Genomic DNA, 25773 nt, shown 5'->3' on the forward strand with positions numbered 1-25773 from the left:
TGTGGAAGAAAAAGGTGCAGCAGCAGCAGGGATGACCGCAGCCTGGAGAGGATTGTCAGGAAAAGGCCATTCAAAAGTGTTGGGGACTTTCACAAGGAGTGGACTGAGGCTGGAGTCAGTGCATCAAGAGCCACCACACACAGACGGATCCTGGATATGGGCTTCAAATGTTGTATTCCTCTTGTCAAGACGCTCCTGAACAACAAACAACGTCAGAAGCGTCTTACCTGGGCTAAAGAAAAACAGACCTGGTCTGTTGCTCAGTGGTCCAAAGTCCTCTTTTCTGATGAGAGCAACTTTTGCATCTCATTTGGAAACCAAGGACCCAGAGTCTGGAGGAAGAATGGAGAGGCACACACTGCAAGATGCTTGAAGTCCAGTGTGAAGTTTCCACAGTCTGTGTTGATTTGGGGAGCCATGTCATCTGCTGGTGTTGGTCCACTGTGCTTCATTAAGTCCAGGGTCAATGCAGCCATCTACCAGGAGATTTTGGAGCACTTCATGCTTCTTTCCGCAGACGAGCTTTATGAGGATGCTGACTTCATTTTCCAGCAGGACTTGGCACCTGCCCACACTGCCAAAAGCACCAAAACCTGGTTCAATGACCGTGGGATTACTGTACTTGATTGGCCAGCAAACTCGCCTGACCTGAACCCCATAGAGAATCTATGGGGCATTGCCAAGAGAAAGATGAGAGACATGAGACCGAACAATGCAGAAGAGCTGAAGGCTGCTATTGAAGCATCCTGGTCTTCCATAACACCTCAGCAGTGCCACAGGCTGATAGCTTCCATGCCACACCGCATTGAGGCAGTAATTGCTGCAAAAGGGGCCCAAACCAAGTACTGAGTACATATGCATGCTTATACTTTTCAGAGGCCCGATATTGTTCTATGTACACTCCTTGTTTTATTGATTGCATGTAATATTCTAATTTTCTGAGATTGTGGATTTGGGGTTTTCATGAGCTGTACACCATAATCATCACAATTATGACAAATCACGGCTTAAACTATCTTGCTTTGCATGTAATGAGTCTATCTCATACATTAGTTTCCCCTTTTAAGTTGCATTACTGAAATAAATGAACTTTTGCACGATATTCTAATTTTTCGAGTTTCACCTGTATAACTGTCTGGTTTGGTATGGGAGCCAAGCAGGACTCCAACAGATAGTTGGGAGAACTATCTGAATTATACAGAAAGAACAATTGCAACCACCCTGGCTTCCATACAAGATCTGTGTATTGCATGGGTCAAAAGGAGGACTGAGAAAATATCTACATATATCTACATCCTGGACATAAATTGTTTCAACTCTTCCTCTTGGGACACCACTATAGGACATTGCATGCCAAAACAACTAGATATAGGGACAATTTTTCCCCTTGTGCCATTACTCTGCTGAAAACCTTATGCTCACAGTACTGTCTAATGTCTATGTATATTTACCCAAGTGGTATGGCTGTATTATTATTGTTATCGTTATTATTATCTTCTTTACTACATCCTCTTACTGGCATTATTATTATTATTATAATTATTATTCTGTTGCTTTGCATATTCATTGAGAGCTTCTGCATTGGAGACAAATTCCTTGTATGTCTAATCAACTTGGCCAAACAATGTTTTTGTATTGTATTGTGTTGTGTTGCATTGTATTTATATTGTATTGCAATTGTAATTGCATTCTATTCTATTCTATTCTATTCTATTCTATTCTATTCTATTCTATTCTATTCTATTCTATTCTATTCTATTCTATTCTATTCTATTCTATTCTATTCTATTCTATTCTATTCTATTCTAGAGCTGGAGGGGATCTTGGAGGTCTTCTAGTCCAGCCCCCTGCTCAAGCAGGACAACCTATACTGTCTCTGACAGGTGAATGTCTAGTCTCTTCTTAAAAATCACCAGTGATGGAGTGCCCACGATTTCTGGGGGTAAGCTGTTCTACTGGTTGATTGTCCTCACTGTCAGGAAGTTTCTCCTTAATTCCAGGTTGTTTCTCTCTTTGATCAGTTTCCAAACATTGTTTCTCGTCCTTCCATCTGGTGCTTTGGTGGCCCCCTCTGCCTTGTGATAGCCCCTCAGATACTGAAACACTGCTATCATGTCTCCCCTATTTCTTCTTTCCTTTAGACTAGCCAAACCCAAATTCCATAGCCATTCTTTGTATGTTTTAGTCTCCAGGCCTTTGATTATCTTAGTTGCTCTTCTCTGAATTTTTTCACCATATCTTTTTTGTGATATGGTGACCAAAATTATCTGTAGTATTCCAGGTGTGGTCTTACTAGGGTTTTATAAAGCAGTAATAGTACTTTGTGTGATCTTGATTCTATGACTCTGTTTATACAACCCAGGACTGTAGTAGCTTTTTGGGTTGCTGCTGCACACTCTTGGCTCATAGTCAAGTGATCGGCCACTAGGACTCCAAGGTCCCTCTCACAGTTACTGTTTTGGAGCCAGGTCTTATACTTATGCCTTTGGGTTTTCCTGCCTAGATGTAAGACTTTGCTTTTCTCCACACTGACACTCATTTTGTTGGATAGGGCTCATTGTTCAAGACCACTAAAGCTCCAGTGATCAACTACAGATGAATATTGTGAGCCAGAAGATGACATCAGTATTCAGTATTGCTTCTGCTTTTCCCATCAGGGGCAGCTCTCAGATTCCTGCCATCTTTTTCTGCCTGTCACCACTTGAATGATATTGGCTATCCTATCTCCTTCATCTTGTTGAAAACATGAGGACAGAAAGGAGTGAAAAGCAAAATAATATTGTTGTATATTGTAGAAATGGGCAACCTGTGGTCTCTAGGTCCCATGCTACCATTTGTGAGCCCTCATCTGTGCCCAAAGATAGCCAGTTAATATAGTGGTTAAGGCACCAGGCTAAAAATTGAGAGACTATGAAAGCCAGCTGGATGACTCTTTCAGCTCTAGGAAGTGGGCAATGGCAAATCATTTCTGAAATCTTGTCCCCAAAACTGCAGGACTTGTCCAGGTAGTCACCAGAAGTCAAAACAGATGAAAGCGCAGATACACACTTAAGCTCGGAAGTTGTACTATTTCAGCGAATTTTTCATATTCTGAATGGCTTTAAGTGAGATAATATGAGTACTTTTTCCAAAAAAAATTCTTCTATTTTATGTTTACCTTTATTCCATTTTAAAAATTAGAAAAATTGGTTAAAAAAGTTTGGCTACATCTCTTAAGTGAATCACACTAATAATCCAATAATTTTGTGTGAGCATTTAGAATTTTGGAAGATTGAGTCGAGGTCCTCAACTTCATAAAATAGTTCATCTCTGTTGTAGCAATGTGGTATACATCCAATCAGCTGGAGATATATTTTCTTGGGAAAGATATTTTTTTTATACAGAACAGTGATAATTGTGAGATTTTCACTTTTCTGATATCTACAGAAGATTAAATTAATCAAAATTGCAACATCCAAAATATTTTTACATGCCTTGCTGATTATTTTTCTTCCCAAGATATCATATTTTCAATGGAAAGGTAAAAACAACGGAGCTGATCAGTGACTTGGATTTAATTCCAAAAAGCATGTTGTTTATCAATGCACATTGAAGCATGATTTTGGAATTGAATTGGGAGCACTGTATAACACTAAAAACTTCTCTCTTGGCCTTGTGCTGCTCAGCACTTTTGTTAATGACTTGGATGAGGATACTGAAGAATACCTATTAAGTTTGCAGTTGGGTGGGATGGTGACTACTAAAGAAAAAAAAGATTTTAAAAAATCAGGACAAGCCAGCACTTCCTCATTCCATAGGATTGCTTTTCATTTTTCTGTACAGATGGAAAGGTTTACGTTTAACACTATTAAATTCCATCCTATTCAGTTGAGCCCATTCCTCAAAACCTGTGTTGATCTCAATTCCTTCAGCCAGTATAGACCACCACAGGGCCTAGGACAAAGTTCACTCCAAACTAAAGTAGAGGCACTTTCTGTGTAGTACTTTTTGAATGTAATCATTCAACTAACTGAATCCATTCATTTAACAGCAACACCATATTTTACCATTCTATTAAGGGGAATATGATGAGATTCTTTCAAAGGCTTTGCTGAGGTTCTGATACATATCTTGGGCATTCATAAGCCTATCAAAGGACATAAGGTGAGTCTAGTATGTTTTGTGTTGCTAAGCTGTTGGTTTTCAGTATATCCAATGGTTAAGTATGGTGTATAAATCTGTCAATTTTGCAGCCCAGTTCTTTTTGTTTGCTCAGAAACAAAGATCAACATTTCCAATAGGAATTTAACCATGGTTACTATAATTTGCTCTTCATCTTCTCTTCCAGTAGATAAAGTTGAGAGATGAAAAAACAGCAGTGACTACTACTACTTAAAATCCCATGTCCAAATTTTAACAAAATAAGATGGTTAATGGGCTGGAACATGGGGACAGATGTGCATTTTGTTGTTAAATCTCAGAAGGGAAATCCAAACAATAAATTAGAAAGACAGAAGTAGACTAGGCATCTAATTAAATTAGCCACCCATCTTGATCTGTGAAATGTGTGGCATATAAATTTACTCAATCAATCATCAATCACACCAATCTTTTTCATGTGTTCATTAAGTAATTAGAAGTTTAATCTCAAGTCATCTAGAATAGCTTCTAAAAGAGAATTGCTACCTGTTCTGTTAGAATACAGAAAAATGTGCGAAAATGTTTATCAATAAATAAGTAATCTTTCTTCAAAAATTAGGGCCAGGCTAGATTGTGCAATGTTAACATATTACAAATTGATATATTACTCCATTATAAAAATATATAATTCAGTACTATTAAATCTTCAGTTTACAATCTTTTGTAAGATATGCTAATTTTATTTTCTATGAAATAATTGATATATGAATGATAACTTCCCTACCACAATAATTCTACAAAGCCCATCTTTCAAAATTTCAAACATGTCAGAAAAACCTCAAAGCTATGAGATTAATGGATTAAATCAAAGTTGCACATTTTTTTTCAAGAAAGGATTACATTTGCATTCTTGAAGAATGTAGAAGCCACACTGGGGCCAGGAGAAAAAATAATTTAATTTCATTTATCTTTCATTTAAATGTAAATTGAATCACATGAATCATATATTATCCTTCATAAAAATGTATTTGTATTAAACATTTAAAATTACAATAATTTTTAGAGTTTATCAGAGCCACATCAATTATTTCCAGGCTGGCAGTTAACTAAGGGCTCTCGTTCTTTCCCTCTGGATTAAATAATAGACTTTCCCATTGTACAATTTCATAAGATATTTTTTGAGCTTATTTCAAACTGTAATAAAATTTATTACAAATTCATAAATACAATCAAATTTAGACAATAACGAGTGCATTTTCACATACTCAGATTTCCCACTAAAACTAGTGGAATGAAAATACTAGAAGAAAGAGTATATACGGGGAGGCAGTTTTTTAAAAGTCAAACTGCAACTATTTCATTGAAGCTACATTTCACATTTAAAAGGGATAGAGCTTCAGTGAATACCATCTTTGCTTTCTTAACCTTCTGCATGTATATAACCTTAGCTAGGAGATTCACATCCAGTATCAATTTAGCACTGAGGGGTGGAGAGGAAAAAAAGAAGTAGCATTTTTGTAATTATAAAATTACCTCAGCCACATAACTAATAGCATCCTTCATGTTGAGCTCACGGAAAACTTTAAGAATACGATCTCTAGTTTTCTGAGCAGATCTTCTCATAAGTACTTTGCTGAGGATTTGTCTGTCAAAATTGGTCCATCTAATGATACAAAGAGATAACATGCAACAGTCATATTAAAAGGATATGTTGAAATCTTTACTTGCATCTCATGCCAATAACATCCCAGTCAATAGAACATTAAAAGAAACTTTTAAAAATAATACTTAGTTGGGAATATAATATTCACAAGTCTTCCTATATTGATAATGATTTGTGAATTGTAATTGCTAGGTGGCAAAGAATTTTTTTTCATGTCAAGGATCAGACAATCTATGGTCTATATTCTCAAATTTGGCATTGAAAAGTAGAAATATAAAATATGAATCTAAGTAATTAAACAATCCTACATAAATGTTTATCATGTTATAAAATATTTTCAGATGAGCAGGATTTCCATGCCAAATTCATCTTTACATTTTGTAGCATTTTGTGATATTCAGTTTTAGCTTCATGTCTGATATATGACCTATAGATCCACCTGTACAGCAGATAAAAGCAGAAACTGAAAATAGTTTATAAATGTTGTTCAAAAATGTGTGAAAAGAGGAAAATGAATCATCTTTCTCTTTAATACACAAATATTACTTAAAATATATGTCAGAACATCTCATTGTATAATAAAATATTCTTATGCTACAATACATAAACTGTAGAGGTATGAAACAGCAAAATCAGTGGCGTAGCGTGGGTTGTCAGCACCCGGGGCAAGGCAACCGGAAGCGGAAATAGAGGGGCGGGCAGGCGGTGACGTCACGGCACTGCTGAAAAGACGCGCCCCGCAGCGGCGTAGACTTTCCAAGAAGAGTCGCGCGCATGCGGGATGCTTCCAGGTCCCTCTCGAGGGCGGCTGGGCGGGGCTCCGACCTGCAAGAGCCACTGCATTCAAGCTCGCACGTGAGCCCCGCTAAATAAAGCCACGCATGCCCATGAAGCTAGGCCGGCCAGCCAGCGGGTCCGTCTTCGCTCGGCCAAACCTGCCAGGGCGCCTGCGGGGCGCTTGCGGTTGGCCTGAGCCTGGGCGGAGAGTTGGCCGCTTCTATTTATTTTATTCAGTTTATGTGGCCGCCCATCTCACCTGCCGGACTCATTTCGCTTTGCAAGAAAGAGCAGCTCGAGAGCGGAGCCAAGCCAACTCTGTGCAGCCCTTGGGGCTCCCTGAGCAGCTCCGTGCAAGCGCGCCCCCCCAGATGTTGCGCCCGGTGCGGCCGGCCCCCCCTGCACCCCCCACGCTACGCCACTGAGCAAAATTAATGACTGTTTTAAGCTCCATATATAAGCAATAACAGTCACATTTATAAGAAAATAGATTTGAAAACTATTTGCAGAGTCTAAAATTACTGAAATTATATTTTAGAATGTAATCTTCACAAAATTAAATAGTAGATCCATAAGACAAACTTGAAGACAATTTCACAAACCTGGAAGTCTCTTAGAAAAGAGACTATTTGTCAGGACCCACCCCAAACCACGTTTTAGGAAGACAAAATTCTTGGAGTCAAGTCTATTCCAAAAAGAATCTTTACTATGACATGCTTGGTTGTAGGAAATGAGACAGGACTTAATATTATTCCACGAACTAACCCTTACATAGAGTTCCCGGTTTAACCCCCCTTAGCCCCATTTGGTCAGTCCCCCATCCTTTCTCTCGTATCATCCCTCTCGTGGGAAAAAGGAATTTAAGATCTTTCATGTTTATTGCTCTCTTCCGTGACACAAGCCAGATGCTAGCCCTCCCTTTTGTTTCCCCAGTTCAAAAGGCTTCTCCTTTCCTTTGAAATGCCTAATACCAGTTCAAAACACATCCATTCTCTTCTCTTCGGGAGATGGCAGAATCCATGGAATAATGTTTAAAACATTCCATTTATGAATATGATATAAATGGATTCTGACACTATTCATTTACAAACACAATATCAGCCTGAAAAAAATCACCTGAAGGATGTTGTTTCATCATTCAATATTTTATAGATATAGAATTCAAATTGAAACAATTATGGAATTTATAGAAATGAGAAACTGATACAGGAACCAGCCATAGGCATATCATATTTTTTCAGAACCAAAACAGAAGCTCCCAAATCTTTTATTCTGCTATTATACCAATAAAGGAAATATGTGGGACTTTTCATGCAGTCACATAAAACTAACTGCTCAAATAAGGAATAAAATTTTGTGGCCAACTGAATAGAAGAAACAAAACACAGGAAGAAAATGATTATAGAGGGCTCATCTTTTTGACTTTATTGTTCTCCTTGGGCTCCTTCATTTTAAAAAACCTAATCTTCATTTAACCTTATCTTTGAGTTTGTTGAATAACTAAATGTACTAGGAGTGCATTCCTCAACTTGGATATCCTTCTGAGTCTTCAGTTTCCAGAATTTTCAGCAATGCTGGTATAAGAATTTTGAAAAGCGTAGGACCAATACCTTTAAAAAATCTTTCTGATTATCTAGTGTGGGAAGAATCCAGAGAAAGAAATTTTTTGGGAAATATTAAAAAGACAGAATATATTTCCTCAAAGGAATAATGGAGAACATCTTTAAAAAAGACAGAAACCAGCCCCTAGAAATGAGCCCAGTCCCTAGGCAGAAGCCAGCTTTTAGAAATGCAAATTCAATAATCTATTCAGAAAGGTTGGAGCCTTCCAGCTAGAAACTGAAGAAATTAGGAAGACAAAGACCCCTAAAATCTACATACACCACCCAAACTCTAAGACAAGACATAATAGGATTAACCCACCAATATCACAAGGGCACACTCAGACTCAGGTCATAGTACATGATACAAGAAATGCAAAGCCACAAACAGGAACAGGAAACAACCTCAAGTGGTATAAAAGCCCACCACTCTGCTCCATGTGATCAGTTGTTTTTTCAGAGCCATCTTTCTGTCTGGCTCTCCTCTTCAATAAATTACAACCTTCTTTCTAAAGCAGTCTCCATTTTGATTATTCCCGGCTTGGACTGGACCCTGATGATTTTTCTCTCAACAATTTGGCACCCCTGATGGGACACCAAGCTAACCGCTCCAAAGGACTCAGACTAGTAAGCCCCATCTTGCAGGCAGCAGATTCCTTGTGTCTGTGGATGGGTTTCCTGCCTATATGGAATGAGTATAGTAAAGGGAGTTTTGAGTTTGAGCTCAAGGGCTGCTTTGGAAAGGTGAGTACTTCTAAATTTTAATTTTAAAGCTCAGAGGAGCAAGAGAAATGTGTATATGTCTGTTTGTGTGAGTGAGAAGAACCTTTTCCCATTCACAGTTGGATTTTGCTGTCTCTGGCCTTTCCTAACCGCAGAAATAATCTATTCAAGTGGCAGACCCTGGAAAGCATGGGGGTTTGGCCAAAGGACAGCACCTTTTGTTAGGGAAAAGGGAAAGGCTGTGTGAAAATGGAATGGAAAAGTGAGTGAGAGAATCAGATTTGGGCAACCAGCTGATAAGGTCCTGTAAGCAAAGCCCTGAAAAAAGGAGGGGTCCATACCTCTGGGAAGCAAGCAGAGGTCCTAACAGACTCTACTGAGTCTGAAAACTGAGGCAGGAAAAGGAAAAGGCCAGGGGAGGAGGTGCCAATACTCACTGCAGGGTGCAGTGGAGTCTTCCCAGACCCCTTTTTGGTCCAAAAACTGATGGCAGAGTTCCCAGGGGAGGAGGGGTCCGTTCTCTGTAAAGGGTACCAGAGTCCTCCCAGACTTTTTTTTGGTCTGAAAACTGAGACAGGTGAGAGGATTTCACTAGGAAGCCCAAGCTTTGCCGGGACCTGGTGGAGCCGAATTGAATTCCTACATCGGTAATAGGGAAACATGGGATGCTCCAGCTCAAGGGTCAGGGTAGGCTCCCCATTGGAAGACTTGCTTGATGCCTTGGACAGGAGGCAGTTACCTATCCAGGCAGGTATGAAAATGAAAAAGGTGAAAGATTTGTGAATAATGGGCTTTGCTCAAGGCTTTGCTGGGAAACCAATTTGGCTAAATAAAGGTACTTAGAAGGTACCTTTTTTTTTTGCCATGCCTCCTGAAAGATGGCCGCTCGCAGCTGATCGCGGAGATAAAAGGGAGCGAGTTTGGCATGGGGCCCTGCAGGGGGCTGTTGTTCCCTAGCCCGGATGGGTGACAGGACCCTCCGAGGCTTCGGTGGAGCCCGTAATGAGCGCCAGCAATGATCGAGCGGAATGGCTCGATCAGGCAGGCGGACAAATTACAACGGCCGACAGCAGCCGGCGGCACCCCACGGCAGCCTGTAAAATGGCCAACAATGGGCGGGCTACAACATGCAATTTACAGCTTTTACTGGCTCGTTCAGACCGGCAGAAAACATATATTAGCCAATGGCGGCTGGTGGCATCTTGCGGCGGCCTCCAAATCAGCTGATAAACGGCCTGCTATGATACGCGGCGTGCGGAAGCCTGCAACGGACCTGCAACGACCTGAACGATCTCCCTTTAACAAACAAACGGTCCGGTCCTGCAGCCACCTGCGGAGGAGCTGTAACGACCTGGGGCTGCCTAGAAAGGTAGTCTGGATGGCGAGGCTCCAGAATTTGTGGCTGCTGACCCCCATCTGCCCATCTATTAGATCAACGAGCTTCCCCCCCGACGGAGGTCTTTGGGATGATGGCCACCGTCCGATGGTTTGAGCGCCATTTAAAACCCTCCTGAATCTGGTCTGGAGGGTGGAATCACCAGGGACCACCTGAAGCTTAAAATGGAGGTGGGATGTGCCAGATGGCCCCCGAGATAGCAGTTATCCCCTCGGGATCATACTTTAAATCTAGATAATCCCTCCTTCATTTTCTTTCTCCAGAGACTGATTACAGCCCCTCGGTCACGATGACATCTAGGACATGGAGTTAGATGAACTACCACCACTCATCACCGGAGCTACGAAGTTCTCCACCAACAGACTATTCTAGCAACCACTGGACTCTCTCTCCTCCTGCGACCTACCCAGGGCTGGATGGTGGTCCCCTGAGATCCTGGTCACTGTGAGAGGGTGACCATGTTTTCAGGAGCCACTACTTCAGCTCCGTGGACTTAATATGCAGTTGTTCCAGCCAACTCGTCCTTTACTCCTATTTCCACCACTGATGGCTTACACAAGAAATGAGCTACTTGCCCTGAGAGCTTCCCCCCTCTCTCAGATGTGGCCATCAAACCTACGCCGCCGTTTCCTTAATGACGGGTCCTGGGACCCCGAGAGGTGGCATGGCGCCAAAAAGAGGCTTTTGGGTTTTCTTTTAAAAATTTTTTTGAAGGGTTAGGGAGGGGGGAGGGTCAGGCCCGGCAGAATGAGGGGAAGATCCTACCGGACCTGTCTCAGTCTAGGTTGGCCAATGGCCGCGGCAATATGAGGGCCGGGGAGAGTCTTGTGACCCAGGGGGATGGGATAGGGATACCGATCCCCACAGTAATTGGAAATGGCAGTAGATGGATGAGCAGAAGGCCATATCGTAATCTGAGATCACGCCCCCGCTATTTTCAAGCTGTGGCGCGCTCTGACCCTCTGGCTCTCACCTGCTGTCCTGGGGAAGAGGGAGGGCAGACACCTGAGCTCAGGCTGATCTATTTTAATGCCAGGTCTGTTGTGAATAAAGCTCCCCTCATCCATGATTTGATTGAGGAGGAAGACGCAGACCTGGCGTGCATCACGGAAACCTGGTTGGGCCTAGAGGGAGGGGTCCCTCAGACTGATTTATCCCCTCCAGGTTTCCGTGTGCTACATCAACCTCGAGCTCAGGATAGGGGAGGTGGCGTGGCGGTCGTTATCAGAGAAACCCTCCATTCGCGGGAGGCCACTGCCCCTCAGATAGACGGATATGAATCCCTCCTCTTAAGATGGGGTCCTGGTGGTCAGTTGGGCCTACTTCTGGTATACCTCTCTCCAAGCTGCACAGCAACGGTTCTACCCAAGCTACTTGACGCCATCTCAGGATTGGCGGTTGAATTTCCAAAACTTATGGTACTGGGAGACTTTAATCTACCTTCCCTGGGCAGTGCATCAGAAGTGGCCCGAGAGTTCATGGCTTCCATGACGGCCATGGACCTGGCCCAAATTACTCAGGACCCGACTCACGAGGGAGGAAACATGCCTGATCTTATTTTTATCTCTGGGCAATGGCTAAATGGACTGGGTGGGGTTACTCCAACATCACAACCCCTTTCATGGACAGACCATTATCTCCTGCGGTTGGGCCTCCGTCACGTCACCCCCCGCTGTCAGGAGGCAGAACCGACCAGATGGTTCTGCCCCAGGCGCCTGATGGACCCAGATAAATTCCAGATGGCGCTTGGACCGATTCCCACCTCCCTCTCCCACAGCCCGGTCGAGTCCTTAGTTAATGCCTGGCAACAGGCTGCTTCGGAAGCTCTCGACCACGTTGTCCCTTTGCGGCCTCTGACCCGGCGCAAGTCCCGACTCACTCCTTGGTTCTCCAAGGACCTGCAGGAGATGAAACGCCAGAGAAGGGGCCTAGAGAGCATTTGGAGAACCAGTCAGTCTGAGTCTGACCAAACACAGTTAAGATCCTTTTCTAGATCTTATCTTGTGGCAATGAGGGTGGCAAAGCACGCCTACTTCACCACCCTCATTGCGTCCGCAGATAACCGCCCGGCCGCCCTATTTAGAGTGGTCCGCTCCCTTTTAAATCAAGAGACGGGAGAGGACCCCCTACGAGGACGGGCTGAGGAATTTAGTAAATATCTGGTGGACAAAATTGCTCATATTTGGGCTGGTCTGGACTCTATCTGACGAGAGGAAAATGATGAATTTGGCCGAGTACATTTGGGAAGAGTTTGATCCTGTGACTCCGGATGAAGTGGACAAGATCATGGGGAAACTAAGTGCCGCCACATGTTTGTTGGACCCATGTCCCTCCTGGCTGGTCTATGCATCTCGGGAGGTTACATGAGGCTGGCTCCTAGCAGTTATCAATGCCTCACTGAGTGAGGGGTACTTCCCTGCCACCTTGAAAGAGGCGGTGGTAAGGCCCCTCCTCAAGAAACCGGCATTGGATCCAGCTGTTTTAAACAACTTCTGTCCTGTCTCCAACCTTCGCTTCCTTGCGAAGGTCGTTGAGAGCGTGGTGGCACGACAGCTCCCTTTGAACCTGGAGGAAGCTGAATATCTAGATCCGTACCAATCGGGTTTCAGACCCGGGCATAGCACGGAGATGGCATTGGTCGCACTGGTGAATGATCTCTGGCAGGCCCGAGATAGAGGTTATTCCTCTGTCCTGGTCCTATTAGATCTCTCAGCGGCTTTTGATACCATCGACCATGGTATCTTACTGCGTCGTCTTGAGGGGTTGGGAGGCACCGTTCTGCGGTGGTTCTCCTCCTACCTCTCGGACCGTTCGCAGACGGTGTTAGCAGGAGGGCAGAGATCAAGCCCTAGGCCTCTTAGTTGTGGAGTGCCTCAGGGATCGGTGCTCTCCCCCCTCCTGTTCAACATCTATATGAAGCCGCTGGGAGAGATCATCCGTGGCTTCGGGGTGAAATATCATCAATATGCTGATGATACCCAGCTTTTCACCTCCACCCCGAACCAACCCAGTGATGCCCTCGATGTGATGTCCCGTTGCCTGGAAGCGGTACAGATTTGGATGGGAGAAAACAGGCTTCGACTCAACCCGGCCAAGACTGAGTGGCTCTACATACCGTCATCTCATTTAGTCCAAGAGGTTCCATCTTTGACTATAGGAGGAGAGATGTTACCTCCCATTGATAGAGCACGCAATCTGGGCGTCCTCCTAGATTCACGACTCAGTTTTGAAGATCATATTGGAGTCGTGGCTAGGGGGGCATTTGCAAAGATTCACCTTATATACCAATTGCACCCCTTTTTGGACCGAGATGCCCTACGTACAGTCACCCACGCACTCGTTACCTCCCATATAGATTACTGTAATGCTCTCTACATGGGGCTGCCCTTGAAGACCACCCGGAGGCTTCAGCTGGTGTAGAGTGCAGCTGCACGGGTTGTGATGGGAGCACCCCAATACTCCCATATTACACCCCTCCTGCGTGAGCTGCATTGGCTACCGGTTGCCCTCTGGGTGAGATTTAAGGTACTGGTACTTACCTTTAATGCCCTACATGGCTTAGGCCCGGGATACTTGCAGGACCATCTGCTGCTGGGAACAAATTCCCATCGCCCAGTACGCTCACACAGAGAAGGCCTCCTCAGGGTACCGTCAGCTAGGCAATGTCGGCTGGCGACCCCCAGGGGGAGGGCCTTGTCTGTGGGAACGCCAGCCCTATGGAATCAGCTCCCCCCTGAGCTTCGGATGGCCCAAAATCTCCAATCCTTTCGCCGCAGCCTCAAAACACTCCTTTTCCACCAGGCTGACCTGGACTGACAGGCATTTTAATTAATTATATTTAGAATTTTTAATTTATTTTTAGTTTTTAATTTTAATTTATTGCACAGATGATTTTAATTTTATTTTTATCTTGATTTCTGTACTTATTATATGTTTTGTTGTTAGCTGCCCTGAGTCCTTCGGGAGATAGGGCGGGATATAAATCCCATCAATAAATAAATAAATAAAATAAAATGTAGGAATAGTGATTCTCTCTCTCTCTCTCTCTCTCTCTCTCTCTCTCTCTCTCTCTCTCTCTCTCTCTCTCTCTCCCTCCCCCCCCCCTCTCTCTCTCTCTCTGCAAGTGTGTTTAAGATTTGTGCCTTCCCTAATTTGAGCTAACTGAGATTTATAGTGGGAATGACCAGGATGTGTAAAACTAAGAATTCTGTTTCTTTTTCTGTTCTCTTTTCCTTGTCTTTGTGTGTGTATGTATGTCAAAGTCTTTTTGTGTGAGGTAAATGTAACTGTTAATTGTCTCTAATCCAAAGAGTAAAGAATTTTAAAATTCTGTTAGAAATTCTGCTTAAAATAAGCTACTAAAAGGAAAATACCCTCACTCTGTTTGTCTGGCCAGCAAACAGGGTGAAGAGAAATGTGTTTTGTTTTGTTTTTTCTTCTTTCTCTGTCTCTATACTTGTAAGAACAGCCCAAAGTTGTCAGGAGGAAATGTTTTAAGTTCATCTACAGGAAAAGTTTCGTTCTTCCTTTTCTCTATGTGTTGTAAATGGGTTTTATCTGTCTATCCTTTTCCTGAAACATGAAGTATGTCTAGCTACAAGAGCCTCATGAGCTTAAGTTTGCTTGTGTAGTGAAATAATCTTCTTAAGTTACTTTTTTTATCCTATCCGTAATCAGTGAAACTACTATGAAACTAATCCTGGAACACATAAGCATTTATTTTCAATCTCTAATGTGATATTTTTATCTAAATTGTGCATTGGTAATGTTGGGCAAAATGCTGTCATGATGTTTCAAATTTTTTGAAAACAGATATAAAAGATAGCCCCTGGGCTATTGCACACCTTAAAATATTAGGCTTTTAAAATTATTTGGAGCTTCCAGCATTCCCAAGCTGCCCAGCATTTTCAAGTTGCAAGTCTTTAAGCCTTCTTTAACATGTTGCAAATGTTCAGTTTCAGAAGTGAGACTTTTTATTTTTTTTTGTTGTTCTCTTACCAGAATCCAGCCTCTCTTTTGTCCTCATCTGTGGTGTCCCCATTTTGTCTGCTTATCTGTTTCTTTAACAACTGCAGTAATGTCTTTTCAAACTCTGCCTGCCAGCTTTGCCCCCCCCATCTACTTCTCCATTTCTTATCTTCTGTTCTGCATGCCTTTGTCTGATCAGCAAAACCTCTCCTGGGAGAGTTCACCAAAAAATGGGGGAGGGGACTTTGTTTTCATGTCTTTCAGCACTGCACAGACAATCCCTGCAACCCTTGGAAGCAGAGCACACTGACCCAGATGCAGCCTCCATTCATTTGAGCCATAGAATTGGGTTTGAATCCACTCATTCACTAGAAAATCATGATGTAACCAGAGTGGAACAGATCTTCATAGTCCTACCGTTCCCCCAGATGCCTGTGAAAGTTGCAGAGGAAGGAAGGAGTCCTGGAGCCATTGGCCCCCATGTGAAGCCTCAGAAGACAACTGGAAAGACTATGGGGGGAGGGTGAAAACTCACTGATAACAGTTAAGATTTTCTTTCTTGCCTCATTTGTATTGTAATAAGTTATTTGAATGCATTTATGGTGGGATGGCATTTGGGAATGGTTGGCACAAGAAGTACTGAACACCTTGGACTTCTGTTTGGTGGGAGGGAAAATTTGTCCAGGGTACTTGTATTACCTGTTTTGTATTAGTAGCTACATGCACACATCACACACATCATTCAGAATTACACTGAGTCTATCCCCTTCACCTACCTTCAGTAAAGCTACCCAGGCTGATTTTGCTTTGCATGCACACTTCCTCAAATTCCAAGGGTGAGGGAATCAGGCTCCCTCAGGCAATTTGCAACACATATGCTCTCACTGAGGAAGGAGCAGAAAAGAGATCTTCAAAACCCAAGCCCTGAATATGTTGCACTGGTGGACTCAGAGTAGGAGTTCTAGGGCTCACTGTGTGCAATTTAATAGCCTGGTTTGCACACTGGCTAACCTCAGTTGGAAATCACAAATCTGGATGCACTGAACTAAGAGATAAGGCAGGTTCTGAAAGAAAGCAACCCTTGAAAATGGGCAGCCAGTGGTTATGTACTGAGGAAAAACATGGCTGTCAAGAATTTTGGGGCATGTGCTTCAAAAACCTGACTGGAACCTCAAAGTGACATCCAACATTTGAAATTAATTGGCACAGAATATTGGATACTATAAATTTCTTTTTCACCCAACAGAACTTTTGCCCTGACTTTTAGATCTTTATGGGTTGGGAGCCACTGCAGGGATTCTTTTCCTGCTGCCTCTTTTTTTCATTAACAGTTTAAAAGCTTGTTTTCCCCACATCCTGGAGCCCCCACAGAAGCACTCATCAAGTCTCCCTGATAATCTTCCGCCAGTAAAAGTGTGTCATCCACACTCTTATGGCACAAAGTGGGGGTATTGCAGGAAGAATCCATAGAAAGAAATATTTTGGGAAATATTAAAAAGGCAGAATATTATTTCCTCAAATGAATAATGGAGAAGATCTTTTAAAAAGACAGGAACCAGCCCCTGGAAGTCAGCCTAGATCCTAAGCAGAAGCCAGCTTTTAGAAATGCAAATTCAATAATCTGTTCAGGAAGATTGGAGCCAGGAAGTTATTAGGAAGACCCTGGACCCTGATGAAGATTTTTCTCTCAACAGTAGACACCAACTCCTGCTTTCATCTATTCTTCCCTCCTTTTATGGATTTTAAGTTTTCTTGCTGAAATAGAATAGATTGAGCTTGTTTTCACTTCTTTAGACATGGTGAACTCAGCACTGTAACCTGCATGAAATTTCATGAAGAAAAGCAAACTGGGTTTTTGCTCTATAAAGATTAAAATGGATCATTCTTTCAGGAAAATTACAAATCTAGTATTACAAATTATACACTCAATATTAATGAGAGACAATGCAGAACTTGTCAAATCAATGAAGTAAGAGAGACCCGGTGTTATGTATTCACATGTTTAATAACGTTAACATTAAGAATGTACATAAACCAGCAGGGCTGAGGTAAAAGCCGCAGCAGCTTTTGACAGCTGTCAAAAGCTGCCGGACAGAACTACACAGGCACCCACCGTCTGACAGCTCTCGGCTGTCAGAATCACCTGGCAACAGCACGCGCTACCGATGACAGCTCCGAGCTGTCAAAACCAGCTGGCTCCGATTGGCGGAAGCGAACGGCGCGGGAAACCGGCTCAGCCCTGATTGGCTAAACGTTGACAGCTGCTAGTATAAATAAGAGCAATGTTCTTCTGTTGTTTGCCTGGTTCCTAATAAAGTTAAGTTTGCTTAACTTCGCTGTCCTGCCTGCTCCTTCAAAGCAATGGCGACGAAGGTGGGATGCCTGCTTGCATAGCTGAAGTCACCGCCTAAGGGGAGAAGAGATTTTTTCCCTTAGCCAGAGCTAGTCACTTGCTGAAGTCACTAACGGGAAGCCTAGCTTCCACACAATGCAAGCAGCAGCACCCACGAACCATGGCCATATTCGCGAGTTCAACACTCGCCACCCAGAATGCTGGGAATCACATCTAGGCCAGGTAGAAGGGTACCTGGTGGTAAAGAAGATAACCGACGATCGGGCTAAAGCAGCCGCCTCCTCTGGCTCAGCGGGCCTGCCGTCTACGATGCCACTGTGGGACTCTTCAGTCCAGAACCCATCGCAACAATCTCCTACGCAGAACTCACCGAGGGGCTGAGCAAACACTTCATGCCCACGAAGTCAGAGCTGTTCTGGAGAGTGAATTTCGCCCGACGAGTGCAACTTCCTGACGAGCCCGCTAATGACTTTATAACCTGGGTCAGACACGCTTCACGGCGGTGTCAGTTCCCCGACTTAGAGCACCGAATCCGGGACCAAATTGTCATTGGGCTTAAAGATGTGCACCTGCGGAGGAAGCTGATCGCCAAACCCGCTCTGACGCTGGCTGAAGTGGCCATGGAAGTCATCGCCTATGAAGACAGCCACGGCGACAACCAACGTCCCCCTGATAGCGGGCCCAGTGGGTCCGTGTACCAGGAGGACGGCACCTTCAGCGGGCCAGAGGACGACGACATCTCCATGGACATCGATGCCGTGCAGCGGCGGTTCGAGAGGCTCAGGCTTCAGCGCAACAACCGAGGGGGCCCTTCCAACAAGAGCACTAGCTACCAGCCTAACAGAGCTAAATGTGCCAGCTGCGGCGGAAGCCACCCGAGAGCATCATGCCGGTTCCACAGTGCCAAGTGCCATGGATGCGGAAAAACAGGTCACCTCAAAGCCGTGTGCCGTAGCCGTAGCCGAGAAAACCTACATGAATTGGAGGTGACATCTACAGGTACGAACTGACCCACACCCAGGGAAAGACAAAAATCCAAACCCCTAGTGCAAAATGTAAAGGGAAAAGCGAGGGAGCATACGGTCCACAGCACCCTTAAGCCCAAAGTCAAGGTGGACGTTCTAATTCACGGAATTCCTTGCGAGATGGAAGTGGACTCTGGGTCCTCCGTCTCTCTCATTTCTTGGCAAACTTACAAGGACATTTGTAACCGCAGCCGGCAACAGCCTGCCTTACATCCCACTAAACTCCGCCTAGCGGATTTTCAAAAAACGCCCATTAAGCTCCGAGGAAAGGCCTCAGTCCCAACGGAGTTTAGACAATTTAAGGGACCCCTTACTATACTAGTCACCCAGGAAAACAGGACCAGGCTGCTAGGGCTGGACTGGTTCGAGGCACTAGGGATAGCGCTGACAGGCGTCAACGCCACTCAGCTGTCAAACTTAGAATCCGTCTGCCTTCAATTCGTGGACGTTTTTGACAGCTCGCTGGGAAAATACACAGGACCCCCAGTATCGCTAAAACTGAACCCTAATGTAATGCCCATCAGAATCAAGGCTAGGAGAGTTCCCTTCGCCTTGAGAGAAAAAATAGAAAACGAACTAGATCAGCTAGTTACTTTGGGAGTTCTAGAACCAGTAGAAGGGGCCGAATGGGAAACACCCATAGTGACCCCAATCAAGCCCAATGGCCAAATCAGATTATGCGCTGATTATAAGGCGACCCTGAACTGCGCACTAAACGCCCATGCCTACCCGGTCCTGGCTGTCAAAGACATCCTCGCGGCCATTAAGTCAGGCGCCATTTTCGCTAAGTTAGACTTGGCGCAGGCGTACTTACAGCTGCCTGTCACCCCTGACACCGCCTTAGCACAGACAATTGTCACGCACAAGGGAGCATTCAAAATTAACCGCCTTCAATTCGGCATCTCTGCAGCCCCAGGGATCTTCCAAGAAATCATGGAAAAAACACTAAAAGGGATCCCTGGGGTCTGCCCATATTTTGATGACATCCTAATTGCAGGGGAATCAGAAAATGACTTAGCAGACAAACTAACAAATGTGCTCCATAGGTTCAGGAAGGCTGGCCTCAAATTAAGAAGAGACAAATGCTCCATAGGGGTACCCTCAACGGAATTCCTAGGGTTTAAAATTGATGCAAAGGGAATTCACCCCATTGAATCTAAAATAAAAGCCATCAAAACAGCGCCCATCCCAAAGAATAAGCAGGAACTGCAAGCCTTTCTGGGGTTAGTTAATTTCTATCATACCTTCCTGCCTCACAAAGCCTCAATCGCTGAACCCCTCCATAGGTTATTAGACAAAGGCAAACCCTGGGTTTGGTCCCCTCAGCACGACGAAAGTTTTAAACTTCTAAAAAACTTATTGACTAGCAACGCTACGGTGGCACTGTTCAACGAACAGCTACCCTTATGTTTGGCATGTGATGCCTCTCCCTACGGCACTGGAGCAGTCCTGAGCCACTTAACTAAGGAGGGAACACAAACCCCTGTAGCGTTCTATTCCAGAACGTTGTCAAAACCTGAGCGCAACTATGCTCAAATCGATAAAGAGGCTTTAGCCACAGTAGCTAGTGTGAAAAAGTTTCACGAATACCTCTATGGTCGCCAATTTACCATTTTTACGGATCATAAGCCCCTGTTAGGGATTTTTACAGTAAACAAACAAACACCCCCAGATATTATCCCCCCGCATCCTCAGATGGACCACCTTTTTGTCAGCCTATTAATTCACGTTAGAATACAAACCAGGGAAAAGTATGGGTCATGCAGACGGGCTCAGCAGACTCCCCCTACCAGTAATTGACCCAGACCCCGCACCAGCTGGGAAGATCCTAGCTATATCCGAACTGCCAGAATGCCCATTATCAGTCAGGGACATTTCTGCAGCCACAGCTGCGGACAAAATCCTGGGCAGAGTCTTAGGCTACGTCACTTCAGGCTGGCAATCCACACCCCCAGACCCAGAATACCAACCTTATGTTCTAAAACAAAAAGAATTATCCTCCCATCAGGGATGTTTATTATGGGGCAGCAGGGTAATAATACCTGAAAAACACAGTGTCGGGCCCGGCACGCCCGATATTCAGCGGGGCCGCGGAGCGACCCACTGGGCCCCGAAATCCACCGCCGGCGGCCGTGGTCTCCTGAAAAGCCGGGAAAGTGCACGACCGCCGCGACGGCCCAGCAACCGCCCGCCTAACGCCCGGGGAGGCTACGGAGCAACCTACCGGCCTCCAGGGATAGCCGCCAGCGTCCACGCCTTCCCAACAAGCCGGAAAGGAGAACAGCCGAGCGGCGGAACTCACGGCAGTCTGGGGACCTGAGGGGGGAGGCGAAGATGTGCGGAGCTCTGGGGGAAAGGAGGGTGGTTTGGGCTGGGGGTGGCTTACCGGCTGCAATGGTGGTGGGACGGGGCCAGGGAGGATACGTACCTGGGGGCGGGTGCCAAAGGGTGGGAACCAAGGGGGGCGGTAGTTAAGTAGGGTGAGGGCGTGGTGCAGCAATTAAGGGTGTGGTGGTGGGTGTCGGCTTTGCCGGCTATTTAACAGCGTTGATTGTGCTGTGGGATCAACGCTGACTTCGTTTGTCTTCGAGCGGCTGTTTGTGAAGATAATAAACGTGGCTCAGGAGAACCAGCTCCCGTTCCAGATTCATTCTTTTTGGTGATTCATCGGACGGGGGCTGAAAGTAAGTCAGCGTTCCTTTACTTTTGGTGGAGAGCATTCTCTGGGAGTTTGCTATGGCGGAAGGTACGGAAGGTACAGAGGATCCTGCACTGCTGGCTGAGGGGCAGGAGGAGGCTGGAGCTACGGCTGGGCTCCTTGAGTCGGTGGAGGTGGGGGAGGAGGCATTGCCCTCGGTGCGGCAGAAGGAAAGGCCTCCCCCTCTCGACGGCCCTGGTCCGGGGCCTCAGGAGACTGGAGTGTGGGGCTGCAGCAGCGATTGGTGGACTCACTCCACTGGGGAACACAAAGGACCCGGCCAGGGCCAGATGACATGGCCCAAAGGTGCGTCTACAGAGTGGAGAGAGCGGTGCTTTACGGAGGACAGCGGTGAGGAATGGAGCTACTCCACTGTCCCGGGCAGCCAGACCATGGAGGTGCTCAGGGAGCGATTCGGGGAAGTGAGGGGTCGGGAGCCTGGGTTCTGGTCTGTTCCAGATGAGTCAGACCAGGGGCAGTGGTCCCTCCCTACATGGCGGTCCAGCCCGCCCTACTTCCGTATGGACAGTCCGAGGTTCCAGGGCCCGGTCCGTCAGCCTGAGGTCCACAGGTGTCCCGGGGCCCCGGCTCCCGCAATGGCAGTACCAAGTGGCACGGCTCCCTGGGATGGCTTGGGTGGTAGACCAAGACAACAGCCGTTACGACCAGACGTGGGGGTTCCAGTCCAGGGGATGCCGCTGGGTCCTTGGGGTCCAGGGCTGGCATGGGGTCCACCGCCCCTGACCGCGGTCTATGATGGTCATCCAGACCACCTGGCAATGTTCTTGGGCCAGGTGATTAACCATATGGACCAATATGGACCGGTCTACACGTCCCAGTGGGCGATGGTAATGGCCATGACGGCATGTCTACAAGGAGAAGCCGCGGCCTGGGCGGCCGACCTATACAGTGACCATGCCCATGAACTCGGGGACCTTGGTCTCTTCCTGGAGGCTCTACGGGCCCATTTTTGGATATCTCGCGGGTGCTCCGCGCCGAGGCCGAGGTGTTGGATCTGCGCCAGCAAGGAAGACCGGCGGTGCATTATGTTGGGGAGTTCCGGAAGGTGGCCGGGAGGCTACGGTCCTGGCCAGAACACCTCCTAGTGCATCACTTCAAGGCTGGGCTCGACAGTGCCTTGCGGCGAGCTTGCGTGGTAAGGGGGGTGCCGGCCTGTCTGCAGGACTGGTTCCGGGTGGCTGTTGAGCTAGACATTGGATTACAGGATACTTGAAGGCCTGAGGGGGTGACCGGAGCCCGGCGGCCGGCCGAAAGAGCGAAGCTGGAGGAGCGGCCCGGCCTGCCGGTGGCTAAAATCCCCTCCGTAGAGCCACCACGGCCTGGTATTAGGTGTTTCTGGTGTGACCAGTCGGGTCATCGGGCGGCTGAATGCCCGCTTCTGCCGGCCCGAATGGTTCCCCCTGCGACCTCGACACAGGCCTTGCCCGCTAGGAAGACTACGGAGCGGTCCCGAACTGCTTATCAGGCGGCCGATGACACCTGTCGGGTGACGACTCCTCCCCTGGTGACCGAACCAGTAGCCGCCCAGCCCACGCCAACAGAAGACCTCGAGGATCTGGAGCTGGAGGAGGATCTAATAGTAAGCGCTCCGGTGTGTCCCTTTGTGTTCCCAGTGGTACTGGTGAGCCCCCTGTCTGGGCAGTTAGGGCTTTGATCGATTCAGGGAGCACCCGGTGCCTTATCAACCGGGAAACAGCGGCTACAGTGGGTATCTGGTTGCGATGCCTGGTAACCCCCCTTCGCTTCCAGCAAGTGGATGGGTCACTTCTTGGGGGGGCTCCTATCACTCATGTTACTGAACCAGTCCGGCTGGAGTTGGGGGCCCACTGGGAGACTTTGCGCTTTGTCGTGGTGCCCTCTATGACTGAAGCTGTTATCCTGGGCCTTACCTGGCTTGACAAATGGGGCCCCACGATTTGGTGGGAGGGGGGTGCCGTCATCTTCGCTTGGGCCTGGGCCCCGAGCCCCCTCTCCACCATTCCCTTCTGGGCCCGGACGACACGGGGATAAAGGAGAAGGCTTGCGGGGTTGTGGAGGACCCGAAGGTGCACATACCCCGAGTTTACTCTGACCTAATGGATGTTTTCGACGAACGGGAATGTGACTCGTTACCGCCCCACCGGCCTACGGATTGTGCCATTGAGTTCGAACCCGGTGCCAGACTGCCTAAGCCCCACATGTACGCCATGTCCCCGAAGGAGATGCAGGAGTTACGGCGGTACATAGATAAAAACCTGAAGAGAGGGTTCATCCAACCAGCACGGTCTCGGGTGGCGGCACCGATGCTCTTCCGCGAGAAGAAGGATGGGGGCCTGCGGTTGTGTGTGGACTACCGAAGGGTTAACGCGGTGTGCGTGGAGCACCTCTATCCCCTTCCTTTGATGAAGGACCTGTTGGCCCATTTTGCGACGGGCCGGGTATTCACCAAGTTGGACCTGAGGGAGGCCTACTACCGGGTGAGGGTCAGAGCCGGGGACGAGTGGAAGACTGCGTTTAATTGTCCCCTTGGCAGTTTCCAGTTCCGAGTAATGCCGTTTGGCTTGCAGGGAGCCCCAGCTGTGTTCATGCAATTGATCAACCAGGTCCTGCATGAGTTCCTGTACCGGGGGGTCTTGGTGTACTTGGACGACATCCTTATTTACTCGGACACCTTGGACGAGCATGTAATCCTTGTGCGACAGGTCTTAACAAGACTTCGGGAAGCGTAGCTCTACGTTAAACTGTCCAAGTGTGAGTTCCATAGGGCCCAGCTGGACTACCTTGGGTATCGCATATCAGCAGCAGGAGTGGAGATGGATCCCAGAAAGGTACACGCCATTCAACAGTGGCAGGCTCCACGGACCCGTCGACAGTTGCAATGTTTCCTCGGCTTTGCCAACTTCTACAGACAGTTCATCCCACGCTTTGCGGCCATCGCCCTGCCGTTAACAGATCTCCTTCACACACGACAACTGAATACATGCCCATGACCAGGGCTTAAATTGGAGTGGTCCACAGCATGTCACCGGGCCTTCGAGGAATTGAAGTCCCTCTTCGCTAAGGAGCCCATTTTGCGACACCCCGACCCCGACCTGGCCTATGTAGTGCAGGCGGATGTGAGCGATGTTGCTCTTGGGGCCGTCCTCCTTCAGCGGAGCAGTTCCGGGGTCCTGCAGCCGTGTGCTTATGCTTCCAAGAAACTGACTCCCACCGAGTGGGCCTAGGCGGTGTGGGAGAAGGAGGCCTTTGCGGTACATTGGGCCTTGGAGACTTGGCGGCACCACTTGGAAGGGGTCTCCCGTCCATTCGAGGTGTGGACGGACCATAAAAACCTGGAGGCCCTACAGACCCCTCGTCGCTTGTTGCCTAAGCACGTCCGATGGACATTGTACTTCCATCGCTTTCGGTTTGTGTTGAAGTATGTGCCGGGGGGACGGAACTTTCTGGCGGATGCTTTATCCCGCATGCCGCAGTTTGACAGCAAGAGGGAGGAGGTGGTGCAGGCACTCATCCCAACACTGATGGAGGAGGGGGTTGGAACAGAAAGCGCTGGACAGGTGACAGAGGAGGGTTTGAACCAGGCAATCCAAAGAGCCCTGCAGGAGGACGTTTGGCTGCGGAGTAATCCGGGTCTGTTGACTATGCGGGAAGGCCTGGCGTGGCATGGATCACGATTGTATGTACCTGAAACTGTGCGGCCACGAGTTCTTTTTGGCTGTCACGACACCAAGCAGGCGGGACATTTCGGGTTTGTGAAAACTTTACATCTGGCACGCCGTCAATTCTGGTGGCCCCGCATGAAGAGCGACATCGAGGAGTATGTACGGCATTGCCATGTTTGTGCTACTTCAAAACCTCAGGTTGGGAAGCCTTTGGGGCTGCTGCAGCAGGTGGCTGACCCGACTCGGCCATGGCAAGACATAGCCATGGACTTCGTTGTGGACCTCCCAGAGAGCAAGGGTCACACCGTCATTTGGACAGTAGTCGACCTGTTTTCCAAGCAGGCACACTTTGTTCCTTGTAAGGGATTGCCATCAGCTCGTCCGCTGGCATGGCTGTTTATTACACAAGTGTACCGATTGCATGGGGTGCCGCGCCATGTGATCTCGGACAGAGGGGTGCAGTTCACGGCTCAGTTTTGGAGAGAATTCCTGCGTCATATCAGCTCGTCGCAGGGGCTGAGTACGGCCTATCACCCCAGCACAAACGGGGCCACAGAACGTGCCAACGCCGCCATAGAACGGTATCTACAGAGCTACGTTTCTTTCCAGCAGACTGACTGGGTGGACCTGCTACCGCTCGCCGAAGTGGCGTACAATAATGCGGTTCATAGCAGTACTGGCTTCTCTCCATACCGGGTGGTCACTGGACATGAATTTGTCCCCTTCGCAGAATGCGCCCAGGAGGAGGGGCCTACGTGCTCACCGTAGGAATGGATGCGACAAATCGA

At 47.0% G+C, this 25773-nt stretch overlaps 1 protein-coding gene across 1 annotated transcript in view; it reads right to left on the reverse strand.

Annotated features, from left to right (window-relative positions):
• SLC9A3 (solute carrier family 9 member A3) overlaps window positions 1–25773 on the reverse strand; it is a gene marked incomplete at both ends in the record, with an annotated part of 190805 nt that overhangs the window by 29801 nt on the left and 135231 nt on the right. Inside the window, one exon of the mRNA XM_083378999.1 lies at window positions 5653–5782. Coding sequence (XP_083235125.1) covers window positions 5653–5782 — 130 coding nt within the window. The remainder of the gene's footprint in view (window positions 1–5652; window positions 5783–25773) is intronic.

The sequence above is a fragment of the Vipera ursinii genome, assembly GCF_947247035.1.
Source record: "Vipera ursinii genome assembly, chromosome: Z".
NCBI classification, from domain to species: domain Eukaryota; kingdom Metazoa; phylum Chordata; class Lepidosauria; order Squamata; family Viperidae; genus Vipera; species Vipera ursinii.